The 25,373-nt window shown below is 45.0% G+C and overlaps 2 protein-coding genes across 2 annotated transcripts in view; one reads left to right on the top strand and one right to left on the bottom strand.

Moving 5' to 3' along the window:
* ARL10 (ADP ribosylation factor like GTPase 10) overlaps positions 1-24,408 on the top strand; it is a 26,173-nt gene extending 1,765 nt beyond the window's left edge. Inside the window, exons 2-4 of the mRNA XM_040405572.1 lie at positions 21,722-21,890; positions 23,225-23,400; positions 23,902-24,408. Of these exons, the coding sequence (XP_040261506.1) occupies positions 21,722-21,890; positions 23,225-23,400; positions 23,902-24,135 (579 nt within the window). The 3' untranslated portion in view covers positions 24,136-24,408. The remainder of the gene's footprint in view (positions 1-21,721; positions 21,891-23,224; positions 23,401-23,901) is intronic.
* NOP16 (NOP16 nucleolar protein) overlaps positions 24,369-25,373 on the bottom strand; it is a 24,343-nt gene continuing 23,338 nt past the window's right edge. Inside the window, exon 5 of the mRNA XM_040405582.1 lies at positions 24,369-24,750. Within this exon, the coding sequence (XP_040261516.1) occupies positions 24,622-24,750 (129 nt within the window). The 3' untranslated portion in view covers positions 24,369-24,621. The remainder of the gene's footprint in view (positions 24,751-25,373) is intronic.

Genomic DNA, 25,373 nt, shown 5'->3' with positions numbered 1-25,373 from the left:
TTACGACCACCCTGCAATCCATCAGTGGTGGTTGTGCTTGTACACTATAGGAAAAAGCACTAGCCTATGTGCACTCCTATGGTCCCGACCACCAGAGAAGCTGACACTTTTTCCTTTAGTTTGTAAGTACGACCACCACTGATGTGATGGAAAAATGAATCCAGCCAGCAAAGGAAGCAATATGGAGAATCACAATACATTAGTAAGTGCTTGGTATTCGCTTCCTCTACATGGTACATGCCACTTTCTGAAGTGACACAACCCTTTTCACACTCCGTTTGAAGGCTCTCATAAGCGGCCCCGAACGCATCGGTCCAGCCCCAATGCATTCTGAGTGGAGGCGGATCCGCTCAGAATGCATCAGTCTGGCAGCGTTCAGCCTCTGCTTGCAGCGTTCGGGTGTCCGCCTGGCCGTGCGGAGGCAAACGGATCCGTCCAGACGTACAATGTAAGTCAATGGGGACGGATCCGTTTGAAGATGACACAATATGGTGCAATTTTCAAACGGATCCGTCCCCCATTGACTTTCAATGTAAAGTCTGGACGGATCCGTCTGAACGACTTTCACGCTTAGAATTTTTTCTGAAATATAATGCAGACGGATCCGTTCTGAACGGATCCAAACGTCTGCATTATAGGAGCGGATCCGTCTGTGCAGACACCAGACGGATCCTCTCTGAACGCTAGTGTGAAAGTAGCTGAATTTCTTGGGCTGTTATCAGGTTTTATGGCCCTGCATACATTCCATGCTTCAAGGTTAAAGTATAAGTACAGAGAACACAGATGGAGTGATGGCAATACAGCAAAATGTCTCCTGCCCGCACCTCAGCCCACCAAAATGACTGCCCCTCGTACCCAGAACGCACATTAGATAAAAGTAGGTTGATGGGTGAACAGTGAGACAGCCGCACACATTTTACTACACAGTGGCCATGATAGTTGTTCAAAGTGCCCATACATGTACATGTTGAATGAAACGGGTGATTGGCGGAAGATCTTCCTGGGAACGTTTTTCAAAGAAAAGTCTTTGGTTAACAAACTAAACAATCTTACTGAATTAACCCCTTCCCGCATTTGGACATAACTCTACGTCCAGATTGCATGTAATTTAACGCAATTGGATCAAAAAGCCATTTGTACTCCAAAATGGTACAGAAAACAAACCAGCCCCTACACAGCTCAGTCAACAAGAAAAATACAAATGCACATCTTCAAAAAAAAATTTTTATGAAATTTACAAATGGGGAATGTTAATAACTGTTGAGAGGAATCACTGTTTGTCTTAAAATCTGAGAAATTAAAATTTAGAAAATTGGCAATTTTTTTCAATAATTTTTTTTTGTAAATTTTCGTTTTTTGTTTTTTTTTATACATAAAGGTAAAACATCAGCTCAAATTAACCACTAACATGAAGTACAATGTGTCACGAGAAAACAATCTTAGGGCTCATGCAGACGACTGCCCGGGTGCATTTTGCTTAACAGAACCGCTGGCTTCTAATAGAACTGTCCTATACTTGTCGTCTTTTGTTTTTTTTGAGGCACCATTGATGTGGCCACAAAAAAATCAGAACAGACACGGGGGGAAAAAAATCCGTTTGTGTGCGTGAACCCTAAGAATCACTTGGATCAGTAAAAGCGTTCCAGATTTACCAGATAAAGTGACACGTCACATTTGAAAAACGGGGCTCCGGCATTTGGTCCAAACTGGCTTTGCTGGAAGGGGTTAAAGATCTTTGTTCTGACTATTGGACGAAAATATTAAAAACAGCCGACTTCCTTTCAAAGGATATTGGTCTATTATCGGTCGGGTAAAACGATCGTTCGTTGTTAAGGACTCTCCCAAATTTACCAATTGTATGATTTGCAGTTTTCTTTTGTTGGTGATAGGCTGGAGCCTGCTGGAGGCCAAGGGGCCTATAACAGATAGCATTTTAAATGTAGGCCTGCAGGTGGCAGTGCTCCATGGAAATACTGTGTTTCTCATACACTGTTGTATTAAATCACAGTAATCTGTGGCATACTAAGGGAGGGGTTGTCCGCCCCAGGTGCCGGCTCTCAGGGGGGTGCCAGAAGCAATGAGCGCCTTCATCAATACAGACGGAGGTGCTCATTGCTGGAGCGCAGGGAGCTGGGTCCTGTCACTGACCGCTCTCCTCCCAGCGCTCTGGTGAAGTAGGAAGACCTCCCAGCTCCACCATTCAGCCTGCAGACATGGATCGTTCTGCTAGCCTGTGTAGGAGGAGCCTGGAAATAAGCTCCACCCACACTGTGCTGCATAAGCTCCGCCCACACCGTGCTGCAGAGCAATCTGTGCCTGCAGGGAAGAGAGGTATGTGAACTTCAGGAACAGGACAAGGTGAGAAGTTTAGTGTTTTTTTTTGTTTTGTTTTTTTAAATGCAGAGGGCTTTATTACTATGGAGGGGGCACAGAGGACTTTACTACTGTGGAGGGGGGCACAGAGGGCATTACTACTGTGGAAGGGGGCACAGAGGGCATTACTACTGTGGAAGGGGGCACAGAGGGCATTACTACTGTGGAGGGGGCACAGAGGGCATTACTACTGTGGAGGGGGCACAGAGGGCATTACTACTGTGGAGGGGGGCACAGAGGGCATTACTACTGTGGAGGGGGGCACAGAGGGCATTACTACTGTGGAGGGGGGCACAGAGGGCATTACTACTGTGGAGGGGGGCACAGAGGGCATTACTACTGTGGAGGGGGGCACAGAGGGCATTACTACTGTGGAGGGGGGCACAGAGGGCATTACTACTGTGGAGGGGGGCACAGAGGGCATTACTACTGTGGAGGGGGGCACAGAGGGCATTACTACTGTGGAGGGGGGCACACATCTGTAAAAAAAACTGTGAAGGTTGTACAATGAGGGCAATACTACTGTGAGGTAGTATTAGGGGGTGTGCCAGAGAAAGGACCCGCCCCGGGTGCCAAACACCCTAGGCACGCCACCGAGTAGTTTATTGGAGAAACAATCTAAAGATCACATGTTCAGGTCCCCTCTGGGGGGGGGGGGTTAAAAATATAAAAAAAAATATAAAAATAAATAAATAATTTGCACTGCTGTAACTCAGAACGCCTGAACTATTAAAATAAAAATGTAGGGGGGAAAATCAAAATGGTTGTTCCGTTGTTTGTTTTTGTCACTTTACCTCCCCAAAAAAGTAATGAAAGTGATCAAAAGGTCATACACACAGCATAATATTGCTGAAAAAAAACAAAAAAAAACCACTTGCGTCTCCTGCCCTGGACGCCGCAGCTCCTCACCTCCAGCACTCCTCCTGCCATCGGCTGTACTGTCACAGAGCGCCCTCACGCTGTGCACAGCAGAGGACCAGGACGTGGTGAGTACAGAGCCTCTGGTACTAGTGAGCGCTTCCATAATGGAAACGCTCATTAGTATTCGCCACATAAGACGCAGAGGCACCCCCCCCCCCCCCCCAAAAAAAGTGCCTTATGGTGCAAAAAATACAGTATATAAATGTGATATCGTGGTCCATCCACCCCTATAGAAGTGCCTAGAATTATATGTTCTATTTTTTTCGGGAGCCGCGGACCAGAAGATTGGGGCCGCGCAGCACACTGTGTGCTGTCCTCATCTCTTCCGGCCCCATTGAAAATTAATGGGTCTGGATCCATTCCGGACCCATTCTACGGACGTGTGAATGAACCCTAATCGCACTGACCCAGAGAATGAAGGATACAGGCCAGTTCTACCACATAGTTTTTACAACATTCCCTATGGCAGAGTTGTGTGTGTTTTTATTTTTTTCCCCTCCCAAAATCCACCCCATTTGGAATTTTTTCCAGCTTCCCATAACATCGTATGCCATATTAAATGGTGCCATTTGAAAGTACAACTTGTCCTGCAAAAAAACAAGCCCTATGTGAACGAAAAAATACAAATGTTATGGCTCCAGGAAGGCAGGGAGTAAATGCAAAGATGGCAAATTGCTGCGTCATGAAAGCAGTTGTAGGCTACTTTCACACTTGCGTTTTGGGTGGATCTTTCATGGATCTGCAAAAAATGGATCCGTTTGTATTATCTGTAACATAGCCAAGATGTATCTGTCTTGAACACCATTGAAAGTCAATGGGGGACGGATCCGTTTTCTATTGTGTCAGTGAAAACGGATCCGTCCCCAGTGATTTGCATTGTGTGCCAGGACGGATCTGTTTGGCTCAGTTTCATTAGATGGACACCGCTGCAGGCAGCGTTTTGGTGTCCGCCTCCAAAGCGGAATGGAGATGGAACGGAGGCAAACTGATGCATTCTGAGCGGATCCTTATCCATTCAGAATGCATTAAGGCAAAACTGATGCGTTTTGGACCGCTTGTGAGAGCCCTGAACGAATCTCCCAAACGGAAAGCCAAAACGCCAGTGTGAAAGTAGCCTAAGGCGTTTTCTGGCACTTAGATATTGTTGGCCTAGGTCTTTAATATTAGATTGGGAGGGGTCCGACATCCTGATCAGCGGTTCTCAACATCTTCTGGCATCGGAAACCATACTGGCAGAAATGTAAGCACAAGGTTCCGTCCACTTCGTAGTGGCTGTGCTCCTATTCAAGTGACTGGGAGCTGAACTGCAGTAGATGGAGCCTCCTGTAAGCGGCTGGCCGATAGAGCTGATAGTGATCAGTATCTAAGGCCGGAAAATCCCTTTAAACCCCACAGTGATGGTAGCAAGTAAGGCCCTATTACACGGAACGAATATTGTACAGATTTGTGCATGCGAACGAAAATTAATGAGAATCATGTAATGTAATAAGTATAAACGATTCAAAGATGAGCGACAAATCGCTCGTTTCTCGTCCATCGTGATGTTTAAAGGGTTTCTGTCACTAGAATTTTCAGTATTAAACAGTCTGACATTAGCGATGTGCTAATGTCAGCTGCACCTAACTGCTATTCTAATGATTATCCGTGCCCCCGTTACTGTAGAATTCTTACTTTTATAATATGTAAATGAGCCTCTAGGAGCAGGGGGAGGCGTTGCTCCTGCACCTAGAGGCTCCCGTCTTCCACCTCAAGTCACGCCTTCCAAGTGTTGATTGACAGGGCCAGGCATCGTTCGCATCCTTCTGCCTGCCCTGTGCACTGGGGAAATCTCGCGCCGTTCGGTATTCTGCGCAGGCGTGGTGAGAAAGCTGGCAGCCCGCACCTATCAGACAAAGTGGGCATATATTAGCAATATGCCCCCATTGTCTGAGATGGGGAAAACCCCTTTAATGCTCCATATAAGGCTACTTTCACATTAGCGTTTTTTGCAGATCTGTCATGGATCTGCAAAAACGCTTCCGTTACAGTAATATAACCGCATGCATCCGTCATGAACAGATGGGTTGTATTATGTCTTCTTATAGCCAAGACAGACAGATCCGTCATGAACACCATTGAAAGTCAATGGGGGACGGATTTGTTTTTCTATTGTCAGAGAAAACGGATCCGTCCCCATTGACTTTGTGTGTCAGGACGTCTGTGCTTGCAGCGTTATTCTGTCTGCGATGGGAGCGCAACCAAACAGAACAGAATGCATTTTGGTGCACTCCGTTTCGTTCAGTTTTGTCCCCATTGACAATGAATGGGGACAAAACTAAAGCGTTCTCTTCCGCTATTGAGAGGTTATGACGGATCTCAATAGCAGAACTGAAAACGCTAATGTGAAAGTAGCCTAATATGGAGTCGTTTACGTGCTAATGACCTCAAACATGGCTTTTGACCAAGTATCTGTCCCCCATCTTTACATGTAATAACAAGGAACGATTTAAAAGCAAACGAGTAATGACTGCAAGTATGAACGATTATGTGTATAAGAAGTGAAATTTTCGTTGTTAACGAGTCACTACATCTTCGATCGTTTATCATAGTCAGTAAGACTAGAAGCACTCTGGGATTTTTTTTATATATATATATATATATAATTATTTTTTTCCTATATAGTGCAGGATAATCCATTATTAAAGAATAAGATAGAGGTTCTTGTGTATACCTGTTTTATTTGATGTGCCATTTGTGTGTCAGCCATCTTGATTCCTTCTCATGCCTAGCTCTGCAGAGACAGAGAGGGCGGAGTCTTACTGCACTGTTTGTGTAGGGCAGCCATGACAGATGATGAGACAGCTGCTGTCCCCTCACACTGTTAAGGTCTCCATGTTTTCAAAATCATTTTCTAAATATACAGTACAGACCAAAAGTTTGGACACACCTTCTCATTCAAAGAGTTTTCTTTATTTTCATGACTATGAAGGCATCACAACTATGAATTAACACATGTGGAATTATATTCATAACAAACAAGTGTGAAACAACTGAAAATGTCATATTCTAGGTTCTTCAAAGTAGCCACCTTTTGCTTTGATTACTGCTTTGCACACTCTTGGCATTCTCTTGATGAGCTTCAAGAGGTAGTCCCCTGAAATGGTCTTCACTTCACAGGTGTGCCCTGTCAGGTTTAATAAGTGGGATTTCTTGCCTTATAAATGGGGTTGGGAGCATCAGTTGCGTTGAAGAGAAGTCAGGTGGATACACAGCTGATAGTCCTACTGAATAGACTGTTAGAATTTGTATTATGGCAAGAAAAAAGCAGCTAAGTAAAAAAAAACGAGTGGCCATCATTACTTTAAGAAATGAAGGTCAGTCAGTCAGCCGAAAAATTGGGAAAACTTTGAAAGTAAGGGCTATTTGACCATGAAAGAGAGTGATGGGGTGCTGCGCCAGATGACCTGGCCTCCACCGTCACCGGACCTGAACCCAATCGAGATGGTTTGGGGTGAGCTGGACAGCAGAGTGAAGACAAAAGGGCCAACAAGTGCTAAGCATCTCTGGGAACTCCTTCAAGACTGTTGGAAGACCATTTCAGGGGACTACCTCTTGAAGCTCATCAAGAGAATGCCAAGAGTGTGCAAAGCAGTAATCAAAGCAAAAGGTGGCTACTTTGAAGAACCTAGAATATGACATATTTTCAGTTGTTTCACACTTGTTTGTTATGTATATAATTCCACATGTGTTAATTCATAGTTTTGATGCCTTCATAGTCATGAAAATAAAGAAAACTCTTTGAATGAGAAGGTGTGTCCAAACTTTTGGTCTGTACTGTAGATAAACAGATAGTTCTGGTATCCTTAGGGAGCATTCACGCGACCGTAAGTGTTTTGCGGTCCGCAAAACACGGATACCGGCCGTGTGCGTTCAGCATTTTGTGGACCGCACCTGGCCGGCGCTATATAGAGAATGCCTATTCTTGTCCGCAACTGCGGACAAGAATAGGACATGCTCTATCTTTTTTGCGGGGCCACAGAACGGAACAACTGATGCGGACAGCACACGGTGTGCTGTCCGCATCTTTTGCGGCCCTATTGAAATGTATGGGTCTGCACCCGTTCCAGAAATTTGCGGAACGGATGCGGATCCATTTATGCGGTCGTGTGAATGCTCCCTTATAAAGAGAGTGTAAACACAACAAAAGGAAAAATTAAAGGACCCTTCAGACCTAACTTTTAATCTAAATTGCATAAAAAATGAATAGGAAATACACAAAGGCAACGGTAAGGATGTGATGTAATCAGCTCCCTCTTTTGGTGTGCTCAGCATCCTTCATAAGGTCTGCCTATCTAGTATTATCTTTTATGGAATGTTATCAGCTTTTATCCCTGGATGAAGTATGTTATTACTAGGATTCATATCATCTCTAGATGAAGTATATTATGACTTTTATGTATTCAGTTACCATCTTCATATGTACTCGGCTATTACCAACCTCCTGAGGAACCCTACATGGGGGAAACGCGTCAGGGTTTCTATATTAAGCAATTATTATCATGGGATAGGTACATTGTTACTTCTTTTTTCTATCTGCACTATGTTTTCCATTTCATCCACCATGACGGCCCACATTGAGATTGACCCTTGACCTCTGTAGGGGCAGGAACACATAGAGAGTTAAAGACCCCCCCCCCCCCCCCCACCCCTCCACCTCCTCAGTGCTTTCCTGCCCCTACAGGGGCCAACACGTGGAGAGTTCCTCCTTTAGGGAGGATAAACAACCTTATTTCCTTACAGGTTCTCCAGCTGGCCTCCCGCGGCATGGGCTAAGGCTGGCCAGCTAGGAGCATCAAGGACCCTCGTCTTGGCTTATGCCGAGGCCTGCAGTCCTCCCCATACCTTCGTACTTCCTTCCCTCCTTGAGGAAGCAGTCGGGGGTGCCGGCTTCACTGGTCATCTCGCGCTGCGCTCAGCGTCCCTTCTTTCTGGAGGCGGTCCGAGCGCTAGTGTCCGGCAGGGGGAGCAGGTGCGGCGCATGGAGCGTCTCTATGGGCGGGCCACGCGACGCACGTATCCCTTAGTAGGCTGGTGCGGCGCAGGCCCACGCCGTCAACAGGGCGCAGCTAGATGACGTCAGACGCCGGGATTTAAAAAAAGAAAAGGCCACGGTTCCTTCCGGCCCCTCGCCTGCTACACCGCGATGTCTGAGACACCTGCTCCCCGACAGGAAGGTCCTGACCCTTCTGCCACCAGTACCGTGAGTCCCCTTCTGGGGGGTGTATATTTCAGATTTTTTTTATCCTGAATTACTAATTCTGGGCTATCTGGTTGCTTCCTTTCTTCAGGGCAGCAAGGAGTTAAAGACAAAAACTAAACTCTTAAAGTGCTGTGCTTGTTCCAAGCGTCTCCCTGAGAACTATAAAAAGAGGCTGTGCAAACCTTGCACTACGGAAATATGGAAGGAAGAACAACCAGATATACTCTCTGAAATGAAGTCTTTTATTACAGACGAGATTAAGTCTTCTTTAGCCACCTTGTCTACCCCCGCCAGCAACCCCAACCCTTCTAAGAAACGCAAACTGTCTGTTATTTCTTCTTCTGAGGTTGAAGTGGCCTCCGCCTCATCCAATTTCCTAATGAGGAACCCTTGTCGGACGGGGAAATTCTGGAGGAGGATAAAAAATACTTTTTTTCCGCTGACGAAATGGAGGAGTTGCTACGAGCAGTCAGATCCACTATGGGCATTGAGGATACCCCTAGGCCCCGTACGGTACAGGATGAGATGTTTGGGGGTCTTAGATCCAAGTCTTTTTCCCATCAATGAAAATATAAAAGAAATGATAATGGAGGAGTGGTCAGATCCAGAAAAGAGACTTGGCGTTCCCAAAGAATTCAGGAATAGGCTCTGCTTTGACCCGACTGAAAGCAAACTATACAATCAGACTCCTAAGGTCGATTTACAGGTGGCCAAGGTAGTAAAGAAGACCGCCCTACCCTTTGAGGATTCCTCCCAGTTAGGCGACCCTATGGATAGAAAGGCAGATGGCCTCCTAAAAAAATCCTGGGAGTCAGCTATGTTTGGCGTAAAAACTAATATTGCTGCTACCTCCGTCGCCAGGGCGATGTATATATGGCTAGGAGAACTGGACAAACATCTAAAAAACAAAACTCCAAGAGAAGAGATCAGGGATTCTCTCCCCCTTCTCCGCTCCGCCACAGCATTTTTGGCTGATGCTTCAGCAGAGTCCATCCGGTTTTCAGCCAAGGATGCTGCTCTTTCTAATGCAGCCCGACGGGCTTTATGGATGAAAGCCTGGTCTGGGGACAAGGCATCCAAGGCCAAACTTTGTTCTATCCCCTTTTCAGGGGAATTTGTCTTCGGCCCCACTCTGGATAAAATCCTATAGGGAGCAGCAGACAAGAAGAAGGGTTTTCCAGAGGACAAAGAACCAAAAAAGAAGCCCTTTCGTCAGTTCCAACCTCAGCAGAGATCCTACAGGGGGAAAGGGAAGTCTGGCCGATGGAGCTATCCTAAAGGGAGGAGAGGAAGAGGCTTCATCCTCAATCCCCAGAATAGACAAAATAAACAACAATGACGCCAGGGTAGGGGGGCGACTGATGGGTTTTCTATCTTCCTGGAATCAGGTAACCTCAAATCCCTGGGTTCTAAATGTAATCTCTCAGGGCTACAGGATAGAGTTCACATCAGTCCCCCCGAGAAGATTCTGCATCTCTCCTCAGAGCAGATCAGAACTTCTAAAAATTTGGCAAGGCGTCCAGGACCTCTTAGAGCTAGGGGTAATTCAAAAGGTCCCTATCCCAGAGGAAAGTAGAGGGTTTTATTCCAGCCTCTTTTTAGTAAAAAAAAACAACAGACCAATCCTTTCGCACTATAATAAACCTAAAACCCCTAAACAGGTCTATTCTATACAGGAGGTTCAGGATGGAGACCATCCCATCCACAATCCCTCTGATTCCGAAAGGGGCGTTCATGTCGTCAATCGATCTAAAGGACGCTTACTACCATGTCCCTATCCATCATCTCTCCCAGAAATATCTAAGATTCGCTCTAAGAGGACCGGACAGGTCTATCCATCACTTTCAATATGTCGCCCTCCCTTTCGGTATTTCCTCGGCTCCCAGGGTCTTCACAAAAGTCGTGGTAGAGATGGTGGCCTACCTTCGTCAGGAAGGAATCCCAATCATTCCATATCTCGACGACTTCTTAATTCTGGGCAAGACAGAATCCGAAAACCTTCTGGCAACCCAAAGATTCTCGGAATTCTTAAAAAATCTCGGCTGGATCATAAATATAAAAAAATCCACCCTAATCCCATCCATGAGAATAAGGTTCCTGGGTGTGGAATTGGATTCGTCCCTGTTGATGACCTTCCTCCCTCAAGACAAGGCTACTGCGTTGACAGAAAAAATCTGAGCGTTCCAGAGGGCTCGCAATTGCTCCATCAGAAAGGCCATGAGTCTCCTTGGAAGCCTAACCGCCTGCATTCCCTTGGTTGCATGGTGCCAAAGCCACACAAGGGTGATCCAGAATTGGATCTTAACTATTTGGGACGGAAAACAAGTACGTTTAGACAGGATTTTCCGGATCCCACAGGCCGTGAAAACAGACTTGGATTGGTGGAAAGTAAAAAGAAGACTGCTAGGAGGCCTACAGTGGCAGAACCATCCGGCCGTTCAGGTAATCACGGACGCAAGCCTCGGAGGCTGGGGAGCAAAGATAGGAGATCATCTTCTGCAGGGTACCTGGCCTGCCGAGATAAGAGACAGATCCTGCAACTACAGAGAACTATACGCAGTCCTGGAAGCATTATTAAAAGGAGAGTGTCTTTTAAAAGGGCGACACCTAAGAATAATGTCCGACAATGCCACAACGGTGGCTTATCTGCGTCACCAAGGAGGGACAAGGTCACGGCCTCTGAGCGAGATGGCAAAAAGAATCTTCTCCTGGGCAGAAGAGAACGCCTTATCTCTGTCCGCCATCCACCTAAGGGGCTGTGAAAATGCAGTAGCAGACTTTCTGAGCAGAGAGACAATAGATCCAGGAGACTGGTCTCTGAACAGGAATATCTTCCAGAAGATCTCAGAAAGATGGGGCTGTCCGGAGGTAGACTTATTCGCCTCCAGAAGAAATGCGCAGGTAGAATGTTTCTGCTCCCTAAAGCCAGGAGACAGTCCATGGGCAATCGATGCCCTGTCAATACAGTGGAAATGGAAACTAGCCTACGCCTTTCCCCCAATACCTCTACTACCTCGGGTTGTCCAGAAGCTCCTGGAGGAACCAACTACTCTCATCCTAATAGCCCCTCTATGGCCAAAGAGGAGTTGGTTCTCGACTCTAAAACAGCTATCGCTGGAAGATCCGTGGGAGATTCCCTTCCAGAGGGATATTCTAGTCCAGGGCCCTCTTCTTCATCCAGACCCAGGTATATTCAAGCTGTCAGCCTGGATCCTGAGAGCGAGACATTAAGAAGCAGGAGTCTTTCGGAAAAGGTGATACTTACTCTGAGGGCTAGTAGGAAAAAGGTGACTTCCTCCATCTACCTTAAGATCTGGAAGAAATACTGTTCTTGGTTAGGAGTTGAGCACCCAGACACCTCCTCTCCTCCCATCAATAGGATTTTAGACTTTCTACAGTGCGGCCTGGAGTTAGGCCTGAGACCTAGTACTCTGAAGGTCCAAATTTCTGCCCTCAGCTCCTTCTACGACTGCAGCCTGGCCAATCGCAGATGGATCAGGAGGTTCTTCAGAGCGGTTTCAAGATTGAGACCCTCTCTGAGATCCAGAGCTCCGACTTGGGATCTTAACATCGTCCTAGAAGGCCTAACAAAACCTCCATTTGTACCATTGTCGGAAATCTCTTTAAAACACCTTTCCCTGAAGACTGCCTTTTTGATTGCTATCACCTCAGCCAGACGCATTGGAGAGATCCAGGCCCTTTCTTGTAGAGAGCCCTACCTCCAGATCAGCAAAGATCACATCCGTCTAACTCTCGACCCAGGTTTTCTCCCTAAAGTAGTCTCACCTTTCCATCGAGAACAGGAGATCTTCCTACCCTCTATCCCTAAATCCGAACATACAGGGTCTAGCGATCTTCCATAGCCAGATGGATCAGATCCACCATTGAATGCTGTTACAGGATTCAGAACAAGCCCAGTCCTGGTAATGTTAAGGCCCACTCTACTAGGGCCACTGCCTCTTCTTGGGCCGAGAAAGGAGGGGTCTCGCTGGACCAGATCTGTAAAGCCGCAACCTGGTCTAGCGCCAATACTTTTGTAAGGCACTATCGTCTTAATCTTCCGGACTCGAATGAAGCTCTTTTCGGCCGGAGGGTTTTACAGGCGATATCCCCACCCATTTAGTTATCTGATATGTCTCAATGTGGGCCGTCATGGTGGATGAAATGGAAAAACCGCAATTAGACTTACCGGTAATTCCGTTTCCTTGAATCCACCATGACAGCCCACATTGAGATTGACCCTTGACCTCTGTAGGGGTAGGAACACATAGAGAGTTTAAGAACCCCCCACCCCTCCACCTCCTCAGTGCTTTACAATTACCCGAAAGGTGGAACAAAAAGTAAAAGGATATTGATTCATACCCTTAAACTCCTATTTAATCTTCTGCATGTATATGAAACGGAATTACCGGTAAGTCTAATTGCGTTTTTTTTCTATATACTCCCCTTGAAGGGGAATTTTCTCTATCTAGGGGTAACTGAGGGTCAGACAGGGCAGGCACCAGGACAGGGAGATCCCACCATCAGGGATTGTCCTTGGGCAGAGGTTTAGTTAGGGCAGGTACAGGGAGGGAGAGTCTCTTTTTCTTTTCCTCGCCTGTATCTCATTATTACCCCAGACCTCTGATTCCTGCCTCTGTCATTGCCTTAGTTAAAGGGGTTGTCCGGGTTCAGAGCTGAACCCAGACATACCTCCATTTTCACCCAGGTAGCCCCCCTGACATGAGCATCGGAGCAATTCATGCTCCGATACTCTCCTTTGCCCTGCGCTAAATCACGCAGGGCAAAGGCATTTTTTGGAGATCCGGTGACGAACCGGGCTCTCCATGGGGCTGCCAGAAACCCTGGTGACGTCACCACCATTGATGGGCGGGATTCAGCGCTGCCCTAGCTAGTGAAACGGCTAGGGCAGCGCTAAAGCCCGTCCATCGGAGCCAGTGACATCGCCGAACACACTGCTGGGCGGAAGTGTCTGCCCGGCTGTGTTATTAAAAACAAAAGAGCCCTTGCCCTGGCTGCCTGGGTGAAAATAAGGGTATGTCCGGGTTCAGCTCGGAACCCGGACAACCCCTTTAATTGCTCTTATATCCTGATATTAACACATTCCATCACTGGGTCTCTCCAGTGGATGCCATTTGCTTGGTGGTAGTTGGGCTATATCGTTGCCTTTGTGTATTTTCTATTCGCCTGAAAATATTGTTTTGTTTATTTTTTCGATTTAGATTAAAAGTTAGGTCTGAAGGGTCCTTTTAATTTTTCCTTTTGTTGTGTTTACACTCCATGTTTTCCTTTGTGATTCAACTTGAGCCAGTCTGCCGTGTCATCGCTCTCACATACTGGAGGCAGGGAGACCAGTGTGAAGCTACATCTCGTAGAACTACACTGCAGAGTCAGCACAGATAGATAAGACTGTCAGTGTGAGTAGGTATATAAAACTGCAGCTAATCGCTATATACACTTGCCTCCTATATCTCTCCCCCCCCTTGTCCTTTTAGATAGGAGAGACATTATATCTTCAACAGATTACAGGCATATACAGAAGAACATGGAGGGTGGTAAGGTACCTGAGAGCTGCCAAAAGATATCTGATTTGTGATATCATCCTGTAGTGCAAAGGAAGTTAGTAACCTGGGAGAGACAGAGTTCCTCTTTATAACGTAGGCTGGTTTCACACAAGCTAGTGTCACGCTCCGAACTCCCAGCAATGACTGGGTCGCATAGCATTATATTGATTTCTGATGCTATGTAACCCTTACAGTTCTGGAATGTATTGTATAATACTGACAGCATTATGTCAGTGTTATCCAATACATTCTAGAACTCTGTCTCTCACATGTTACTAACTTCCCTGGCAGTGCTGGAAGTTCAGGACAGGAGCTGCCGCATAAGCCGCGAGTCCAGAGTGTGACACTCGCTCGTGTGAAACCAGCATTAAAGTAAAGCCTCACTCACACGTCAGTGTTCCACGGACATGTGCTGTACGTGTTCTCCACGGACAGCACACGTCCCCATTCATTTTAGTGTGTATTCAGACATCAGTGTTTTTAGCACGGATGCATGCTCTATTTTGTCCGTGTTCACAGATCCATCACGTCCATTATAGTCTATGGGTCCGTGAAAGAAGAGATGCTTTAAAAATTTATTTTTCAGCTGTTCAGTGTCAGTGAAACATGGATGCAACATGGACAGCAAAAAACGGACAGCTTCACGGATGCATCACTGACCACCTTACATAGTAACATAAGGCCGAAAAAAGACATTTGTCCATCGGCCTGATAACCTGCAAGTTGATCCAGAGGAAGGCAAAAAAAATAAACCTGTGAGGTAGAAGCCAATTTTCCCCACTTTAGGGGAATAAAAAATTCCTTCCCGACTCCAATCAGGCAATCAGAATAACTCCCTAGATCAACGACCCCTCTCTAGTAGCTATAGCCTGTAATATTATTACACTCCAGAAATACATCCAGGCCCCTCTTGAATTCCTTTATTGTACTCACCATCACCACCTCCTCAGGCAGAGAGTTCCATAGTCTCACTGCTCTTACCGTAAAGAATCCTTTTCTATGTTTGTGTACAAACCTTCTTTCCTCCAAACGCAGAGGATGTCCCCTCGTCACAGTCACAGTCCTGGGGATAAATAGATGATGGGATAGATCTCTGTACTGACCCCTGATATATTTATACATATTAATTAGATCTCCCTTCAGTCGTCTTTTTTTCTAAAGTGAATAACCCTTATTTTGATAATCTTTCAGGGTACTGTAGTTGCCCCATTCCAGTTATTACTTTAGTTGCCCTCCTCTGGACCCTCTCCAGCTCTGCTATGTCCGCCTTGTTTACAGGAGCCCAGAACTGTACACAGTACTCCATGTGTGGTCTGACTAGTGATTTGTAAAGTGGTAGGACTATGTTCTTATCACGGGAATCTATGCCCCTTCTGATGCAACCCATTATCTTATTGGCCTTGGCAGCAGCTGCCTGACACTGGTTTTTGCAGCTTTAGTTTGCTGTTCATTAAAATTCCTAGATCCTTTTCCATGTCAGTGTTACCGAGTGTTTTACCATTTAGTATGTACGGGTGACTTGCATTATTCCTTCCCATGTGCATAACCTTACATTTGTCAGTGTTAAACCTCATCTGCCACTTATCTGCCCAAGCCTCCAATCTATCCAGATCCCTCTGTAGTAGTATACTGTCCTCTTCAGTGTTAATTACTTTACACAGTTTAGTGTCATCTGCGAAAATTGATACTTTACTATGCAAGCCTTCTACAAGATCATTAATAAATATATTGAAGTGAATAGGGCTCAATACTGACCCCTGAGGTACCCCACTAGTGACAGTGACCCAATCTGAGTGTGTACCGTTAATAACCACCCTCTGTTTTCTATCACTCAGCCAGTTACTTACCCACATACAGATGTTTTCTCCCAGTCCGAGCATTCTCATTTTATATACTAAGCTTTTATGTGGTACAGTGTCAAATGCTTTGGAGAAGTCCAGATATACGACATCCATTGATTCTCCGCTGTCAAGTCTAGAACTTACCTCCTCATAGAAACTGATTAAATTAGTCTGACATGACCGATCCCTCACGAAGCCATGCTGATATGGCGTTATTTGCTTATTTCCGTTAAGATGCTCTAAGATAGCATCTCTCAGAAAACCTTTAAACAGTTTACCCACAACAGATGTTAAACTTACCGGCCTATAGTTTCCAGGCTCTGTTTTTGGACCCTTTTTGAATATTGGCACCACATTTGCCATGCGCCAATCCTGTGGGACATTCCCTGTCAGTAAAGAGTCCGCAAATATCAGAAATAAGGGTCTGGCTATGACCTTACTTAATTCCCTTAGGATACGGTGTGTATGCCATCCGGTCCTGGCGATTTGTCTATTTTGATCTTTTTAAGTCGCTGATGTACTTCTTCCTGGGTCAGACAGGACACTTTTAATGGGGAATTTATTTTTACATTCTGCATGTCATCTGAATACACTGGAGAAAAAAATATTTAACAGCTTTGCTTTCTCCTCGTCGCTCTCTGCGACTCCCCCCTCATTACTCTTTAAAGGGCCGACACCTTCAGATTTATACTTTTTACCATTTATATAATTGAAGAACATTTTAGGGTTAGTTTTACTCTCTTTGGCAATTAATCTCTCGGTCTCTAGTTTGGCCGCTTTTATTTGTTTTTTACATGTTCTATTTTTTTCCTTATAGTTTTTCAGTGCTTCCGTGCCACCCTCCTGTTTTAGTGTTTTATATGCTTTCTTTTTGTCATTTATTGCTTTCTTTACAGTTCTGTTTATCCACATTGGTTTCTTTTTGTTCCTTAACCTTTTATTACCATACGGTATGTACCTCTCACAATGAGATTTTAGGATGTTTTTAAAGATATCCCATTTTGTGGCTGTATTTTTATTTTTGAGGACTTTGTCCCAGTTAGTTAGGCCTATGGCCTCTCTTAGTTGGCTAAATTTAGCTTTTTTGAAGTTTGGTATTTTTGTTCCTCCCTGTAGAAACGCTCTTTTGAATGATAATTGGAAGGTTATTACTTTATGGTCACTATTTCCCAGGTGTCCCCCAACCTGCACGCCTGTTGTTCTGTCAGGCCTATTGGTTAATACTAAGTCCAGTATGGACGTCCCTCTAGTCGGGTCCTGAACCAGTTGGGAGAGATAATTGTCTTTGGTTATTGCCAAGAATCTGTTTCCTTTATGAGATATACAAGTTTCAGTTTCCCAGTCTATATCTGGGTAGTTGAAGTCCCCCATAATAAGCACCTCATTATAATTTGCCGCCTTGTCTATCTCGTTTAGTAGTAGATTTTCTGTGGACTCTGGTATATTAGGCGGTTTATAGTAAACTCCTATTAGTAATTTATTGTTGTTTTTAGCTCCATGTATCTCTACCCACAGTGACTCCAAATGTTCATGTCCCTCACTTATATCTTCACGGAGTGTGGGCTTTAGACAGGACTTTACATAAAGGCAGACCCCTCCACCTCTCCGGTTTTGACGATCCTTTCTAAACAGACTGTAACCTTGTACATTAACTGCCCAGTCATAGCTATCATCCAGCCATGTCTCAGTTATTCCCACTATGTCATAGTCCTCCTCACACATCACTAATTCCAGTTCACCAGTTTTATTAGTCAGGCTTCTGGCATTAGTATACATACATTTGAGCGGTTTATGTATATTTTTTACCCTACACCTTTCCTTCTGAACTGTTCTAGTCCCTCCTTCCATTCCTCCCCCAGTCCCACTACCTTGCCCCCGGTCTCTATCTGCACTATCTTCCCCTCCTATAACGTAATTACCCTCCCCCCAGTCCCTAGTTTAAACACTCCTCCAACCTTCTAGCCATCTTCTTCCCCAACACAGCTGCCCCTTCCCCATTGAGGTGCAGCCCGTCCCTACGATAGAGCCTGTAGCCGACAGAGAAGTCGGCCCAGTTCTCCAGGAACCCAAACCCCTCCTTCCTACACCAGTTCTTGAGCCACTTGTTAATCTCCCACTGCCTTTCTTGTGTGGCTCGTGGTACAGGCAGTATTTCGGAAAATACTACCTTTTGAGGTCCTTGCCCTAACCTTTTGACCTAAATCCCTGAAATAATTTTTAAGGACTCTCCACCTACCCCTAACTTTGTCATTGGTTCCGATATGGACCATGACCGCTGGATCTTCTCCAGCCACTCCCAGTAATCTGTCAACCCGATCCGCGATGTGTCAAATTTCCCTATCTGTTCCCCTAATAATGGAGTCTCCCACTAGCAGCACCTGTCTGGCCTGCCCTGCTCTCCTGGTTCCCTGCTTACTGGAGCTGACATTCCCCTGACTGGCAGAGGAAGTGTCCGGCTGCAGCAGTGCCGTCCCTGGGCTGACATCCCCCTCATCTGCCAAACGTGCAAACTTGTTGGTGTGTCAGATCAGGGCTAGCCTCCCTGGCACTCTTCCCTCTACCCCGCTTTCTAACTGTTACCCAGCTAGCTAACTCACTTTCCTCAGCCTCCTCTCTGTCATCCTGCCCCTCATCTACCCCAAAGAGTGCTTGCTCGGTGAGAAGCAAACTCTTTTGCAAATTGTCAATGCCTCTCAGTGTTGACACTTGCCCGTTTTAGAGACTCGATTTGTGATTCCAAACGGGTAATTTGCTCACATCTTGAACAAAGATATACACCCTCGAACAGCTGTTCCAGGACTGCATACATCATGCAAGATGTGCACTGGACTGCGTTGTCAATTGTGCAACACATACTAAATGGGGATTACAACAGTAAAAAAGTAAAACAGTAAATATGATTTAGAATTAGACCCTGTCTGCTGTAGTTGAAGGACTACCTAGGATTAAGCCAACAACACACAAGGAAATTATATCCAACCTTAGTTTCCAACTCCTTTTTTTTAACTCCACTTAATAAGAAGCCCACTCAGTAGAGCAAGCCTCAGGAAGAGCAAGCTCTAGAGCAGTGGTTCTCAACCTTTCTAAAGCCGTGACCCCTTAATACAGTTCCTCATGTTGTGGTGACCCCCAACCATTACATTTTTTTCCTTGCTACGTCATAACTAATTTTGCTACTGTTATGATGACCCACCAAAAACACGCACAGACACCAATACACCAAATGTTAATTCAAATACACAAGTATTCATTCATAACCACAGAACTTTAGCATAAATACAAAATATTTGTAAACCAAATAAATAACTTTAAAATAAATAATAAACAACAAATACCCCCTAAAAAATAAGTGGTGCGCACAGTACCCCTCAAATAAATAACTCAGTGGTGCTCACAGTACCCCCCCCCCCCAAAAAAAAATAAAAAAATAAATCAGTGGTGCTCAGGGTACCCCTCAAATAAATAAATCAGTGGTGCTTCAAGTCACCCCCCCCAAATAAATAAATCAGAAGTGCTCAGGGTCCCCCAAATAAATAAATCAGTGGTGCATCAGGTTTCCCCCAAATAAATCAATGGTGCTCAGGGTCCCCCAAATAAATAAATCAGAAGTGCTCAGGGTCCCCCCAAATAAATCAGCGGTGCTTCATGTCCCCCCAAATAAATTAAGCCTTGCTCAGCCAAATAATTAAAATAAAATTAGCCAGGCTCAATTAAATCATTGGTGGCAGTGGTGCTCAGCGGCGGTGTCATTAACGAAAAAACTCGGACCTCAGCAGACAGGCGGACCGACTTACCCGTCAGGCTCCTTCAAGCACAGGCAGTGATAGGACATCACTTCCTGTGCGCGAGGATAAGGGGCCGCTGCCCTTGTGCGGGCGACCCACAATAGGAAGCCTCAGGCAACCCCTCCCCCCCCCCCCCCCCCCCCGGAAAGGGCCGATCGACCCCCAGGTTGAGAACCGCTGCTCTAGAGAGTCTAGTGGTTCAATTTATAGCACCTGGTTGCCCAGGCCACTCCCCAGAGAAAAAAAAATGGGCTTAAATGGCAACACCCAGCAGAGAAAAAAAAAGTTTTAAATGGCAGTACTAAAATGCAAAAACTTAACTTTCATGGATCTCTGTTTCAAACCACACTCAGCCACCTGCAATCACTCCCACAAAATCACACTCAGCACTAGAGCCCCTTTTTTTTTTTTTAACTCCACTTAATAAGAAGCCCACTTAGTAGAGCAAGCCTCACGGATTTGAGCACGGACACAGACGTGTGAATGAGGCTTTAGGAGTCAGACTTGAGCTGACATGACCAGGTTCCAATAATTGTTCTGTTTTTCGGATTTTGCAAGCTGAGGTTTTGTCTGGTCACAAAACGGAACGCTACCGGAATGGGATGCATACTGATGCATCCTGAATGGAGCATACCCCATTCACAATACATTGGCCCTAAACTGATCCTAAATCCTCTGTCAGATCTCAAAACCAGAATGCCAAAACGCTGATGCGAAAGTAGCCTTAGTAATACAGTTGTGTTAAAAATAATAGCAGTCAGACATCACTAACCTGATCAATCACTATTTTTTGTAGAAATGATATTTCTACATGGCAAATAATTTACTAGCAGGTGTAGTAGAGTAATAGAAACCCAACAGTCATGACATGCATGCGCCTGATTCTGTGTAATTGAATCACTAATTGAAAGGGGCATGTTCAAAATAATAGCAGTGTAGAGTCTGAGTGACATCATTCATTCTTTGAAAAACAGGTGGCAATTATTGCCATTATTTAGGAAGGAAGGCAGCAAATGTGCATTTCTCTCTGAAATTCTGAGGAAAATGGTTCGTTCCAGACATTGTTCAGAAGAACAGGGTACGTCGATTTAAAAGTTGATTGGAGAGGGGAAAACATATAAAGAAGTGCATAAAATGATAGGCTGCTCAGATAAAATTATCGCAAATGCTTTAAAATTGCAACCAAAACCTGAAAGACGTGGAAGAAAGCGAAAAACCTACCATTCGAATGGATCCAATTGTAGTCAGTAGGGCTTCGGCGTATGCCAGATATGGTGAACTTCGGCTGCTGGGTTTCATAACGCCACTGTGAACATACCCATTAGAGAAGAGCGAAGCGAGCTTCAGATGCTACATCTGAAGTCTCTTCGCTAAAAAATTAGTTATAATACTGTATGGAGATTCGTCTCCGTACAGTATTAGACTGTATGGGCTCAGATGAGCCAAAGTAAGTTATTCACGAAGTCACGCAAGTCTTCATTGAATAACTTTAGTAATTGATTATTATGGTGAAAAACCACTTCAAAACTTGGAACTGAACTAGGCTTTGGTTCCAAGGTTTTTCACTGTAATAATCAATTACTGAAGTTCATACGACTTTGCGATTAACTGGCTCATCGGAGCACATACATTCTAATACTGTACGGATGAATCTGTCCAGTATTATAACAAATTTTTTAGCAAAGTGACTTTGGATGTACTGTAACATCTGAAGTCACTTCGCTCATCTCTAGTGGCCTTATGTGGTTTGCATACAAAGCATTTTAGTATTCCTGTACTTGGCTGAACTCTGATTACATCAGGCAGCCACTTCCCTGAATGTCCCTGTAATAAAGAGAGGTGGCTATCTGCCTGAGGGAGAGAAACCCGCTTTCTCCTGGTAGAATGAAGTCCTAAAAAATGTGCACTATAACTGCAAACCACCTTGTCCTAAGTAAAGGCTGCAGATATTTTCTTGTCCTGTTGGCCCACTCTAAACTTCATGGTTTATTTCCTCAGCAGATCTATTTGGACCGGCAGATTTTAGTGCTGGGGTTGGATGGAGCAGGTAAAAGTAGTATAATCCATGCTTTAAGCACCAACACCACCAGGTCCAGATCGGCACCGACCCATGGGTTTAATACAGCCCAGATTCTCAGCCAGGGACTGAGGATTGAACTGTTGGAGGGTGAGTTTCTCAGTTGTACTGAATTCTTTCCAGAAAAATGCATGGTGTCTTTATTTGAAGAATGGTCCCACAAAGTGAATGTGCGCTCTATTTACGGAAGTCCCACAGAATTGGAGAGGATGCCATGCATGTGTGCTCACCATTCACTGTTGGGCCTCGTTCTTGAGATAGGTGTGAGTCCCACCTCTGGAACCTACTTCTATCAGACATTTATGGCATATGCTATCATTATGCCATAAATGTCCTAAATGGGACAACCCTTTTAATACAGGCGCTCTGTTCACACAATAGACAGATTCCAGGAGCTGTATCACCTTCTTGGCGATCATATGATTTTTCAAGTGATCACTAGAGAAATGACATTAGAGGTATTCCCACATTAGATATGTAGGGCCCATTAGGATATGCTATAACATGTCTAACTTCATGTATGACCACGTTTCCATTCACACCAGCTGCAGCATCAGACCATTATACCATATCCTGTTGATAACCAATAAATGCTTAAAGGGATTCTGTCACCTCTTTTTACCCTATAGAGATGCGGACATGCACGGCTAGATCACCACTAGCATGTCCGCAATATACCTGTCCTATAGGGCTGTGTGCTTTTATTGAGTGTAAAAAATGATTTTGTATATGTAAATCAGCCTGGTAAGGAGCCCAAGGGGCTGTACTAACCGTTCTGGAGCCCAGCACCACCTGCGTCCTCCGAATCTCCTCCTTGCTCACGGTTAGATCGCCGTAATCTCGCGATGTGCGAGCATGCGCAGTGCCGGTATAGTGTTCCTTCCCTGTGCTGGCATCCGCCTCAGGAAAGGAACTGCGCATCGCGAGATTACGGCAATCTAACTGTGAGCAAGGAGGAGATTTGGAGGACACAGGCAGGCGTGGCTGGACTTCAAGAAGGTTAGTACAGCCCCTTGGGCTCCTTACCAGGCTGATTTACATATATATAAAATCATTTTTTAAACGCAATAAAAGCACACAGCCCTATAGGACAGGTATATTGCGGATATGCTAGCGGCGATCTAGCCGTGCATGTCCGCATCTCTATAGGGTAAAAAGAGGTGACAGGATCCCTTTAAAATGGGGATACCCCTTTTAAGTGGCTTTGTCTTGTACTTTTTTGTATTCTAGGCCGTGGCAGACCTGGCACTAGGGTTTCTCTAGGGGTCAATTTTACCTTTAAAGAAGTGAAGCTAATTCCTAATATTTAGCACAATTTATGGCCATTTTACATAGTTTACAGTTTGATTTCCAATAATTGAAAAGGTGACATTAAAAGCCACTGGATATATAATATCAAATTATTATTATTATTTTTTTTTAAGTGGGAGGCAGTCAGAACCTCCGGACATACTGGAACCAGTATCTTAAGAAGGCCCATATTATGGTCTTTGTTGTGGATTCCACAGATGACATACGCCTGCAGTTAGCAAGACATGAATTACATAGACTTTTGGAAGAAGCACCGCTCCTGCCCCTTGTGGTGCTGGCAAATAAACAGGTGAGTAACATATACTATATGGGCACCGCTGCACTCCTATGCCTGAAATAGCTATTTGGTTGTGACCATTTCTTGGAAAAGTGTTAATACTGACCTCTTTAGGACAAGCCATCCTTATTTTATTTGTGAGGGGTTGATCAGCTGAATTAATGGGTTATGGGGCAGCTGCGTCCCTTGCATTCTTTAGCCTGGCACATCTCAATGTATATGTTGTGGCTGGTCCTGCAGCTGATCAGTGAATGTGCTGGTAGTGGAATCCTCACTAATGCAATATTGAAGGCCTATTCTAAAGTTGTACTCGCCTCTCGCCACCCTTATGCTTTCTGGTCCCTTCTGACACACAGGAAATGCCCACTCAGGCTCTCAATGACTTAAGGGGTGCCTACTGCAGTCAGTGATTGGCTGAATGAGCATTTCCTGTGAGGGACCAGGAAGAAAAGACCATCGGATCAGGATCATCAGGGGGATGAGTAATTAACTTTTTCCCCCCCATCTTCTCAGGATTGCAAGTCTGCTCTTACCACGTCAGACATTTACTCAGAGCTATCATTGCACAGAATCCAGGGGGTAAGAGAAGTGACCCTGCTGGGGACTAGCGCTGTGTATGATGGGTATGGAAGCAGCACCTCTTTACAGACTGTGAGATCAATGTTGGAGGAAAGGCTGAACAAAATAAAGGAATCTGAAGAAACTAGAAACCATCTCCAAAGCAACCACCAAAGGACATCTCTGTGAAAAGTGCCTACTGGACACAGCCGGGAATGTGGCTCCACTGAAGGATAACTTGAGGAACTCCATCTGTGTGGTGGAGAGGAAGGATCTTGGTCAGGACTGACCAGCAGCTGCCATGTGTAATATTTGGATGTCAGAAGGCACATAACTGGGGCAGGTCCTCATTACACCCTATGGCCTTTTGGAAGGCTTCTGCTGATTGAAACCTAATTTATTTTATAAAGACGCTTTTCTAATAAGGAACACATTCTTGTGGTTTATTTAATGTAAAAAAAATATATATATATATATATATATATTGTAAGATAACACACATCTTGTGTCCATTTCAAGGCTGCACATCTCTGTGAAAACTTTTCCAAGTCTCTTATTGTTTAAACAGAGCTGGATCTCCTGAACGTGACAAGTGATAGAATACATCCTGTGGTTTTCACTTTCTCAGCCGTATCTTGGCTTCTCTCCAGAGCCTGTGAGTCATTGGTCATCTTCTCATTGTTTTGCTCTTGATGTGAGCAGAGCTTGGTATTCAGCTGGGTGATGCTGCCTGTACAGGTTCACTTTACGCTGTATTTGTTTTGGGGTGTCCTGGTAGTAGTTTTGCTCATCTCGTGCCATTGCCTGAAAGATAGAAGAAACATGACTACACCTGAATGCATGCTGAGGAGTTCACTGACCTAAAAGGGAGCCTACACACATGTGAAGGCACCCAAAGCCTTGTATTGAAGCTGCAACTTTGCCTAATGGTTGGAAGACTAGACAGGATGAGCTTGCTGACATATTATCCAGGCGTATTTGTGCTGTGAGACCATTGTGGTGATTGGGCGATTATTCAGCTTAATACCATTAGTTCGCTATGTCCGTGTACCACAATTTCGATTTTGGCAGCTTCTCATAATTCACAGGAGAGGGTGGGCAGGAAGAAGCAGTGAGCGGCTGAACTCTTTATATGGGCAGAGTACAGTATTCAGCAGGTCCTCCATAGCAACTCTCGGCCTGGCAAAGTACAAGTTGCACCAGCTGAACAGGTCAAATCTTAGAAAAGCCAGTTGGATGGGAGAAGCAAAACAAGAATGAAGGACCCAGTGGCCCACATTTAATAATAAGAGTACACCAAGATTTTGGAGTGTAAACGTGGTGTAATTTGGCACATTTAAAGGCAGTCTGTCACCTACTTTGTGTGCTCATATCACAGTAACCCAACATAAATAATAAAATAGTACCTGCATTGTGTCTGTCCCACG

The sequence above is a fragment of the Bufo bufo genome, chromosome 1 (genome assembly GCF_905171765.1).
Source record: "Bufo bufo chromosome 1, aBufBuf1.1, whole genome shotgun sequence".
NCBI classification, from domain to species: Eukaryota; Metazoa; Chordata; class Amphibia; order Anura; family Bufonidae; genus Bufo; species Bufo bufo.
Note: the sequence above shows the minus strand (reverse complement) of the source record. Positions and strands in the feature narration are given on the sequence as shown.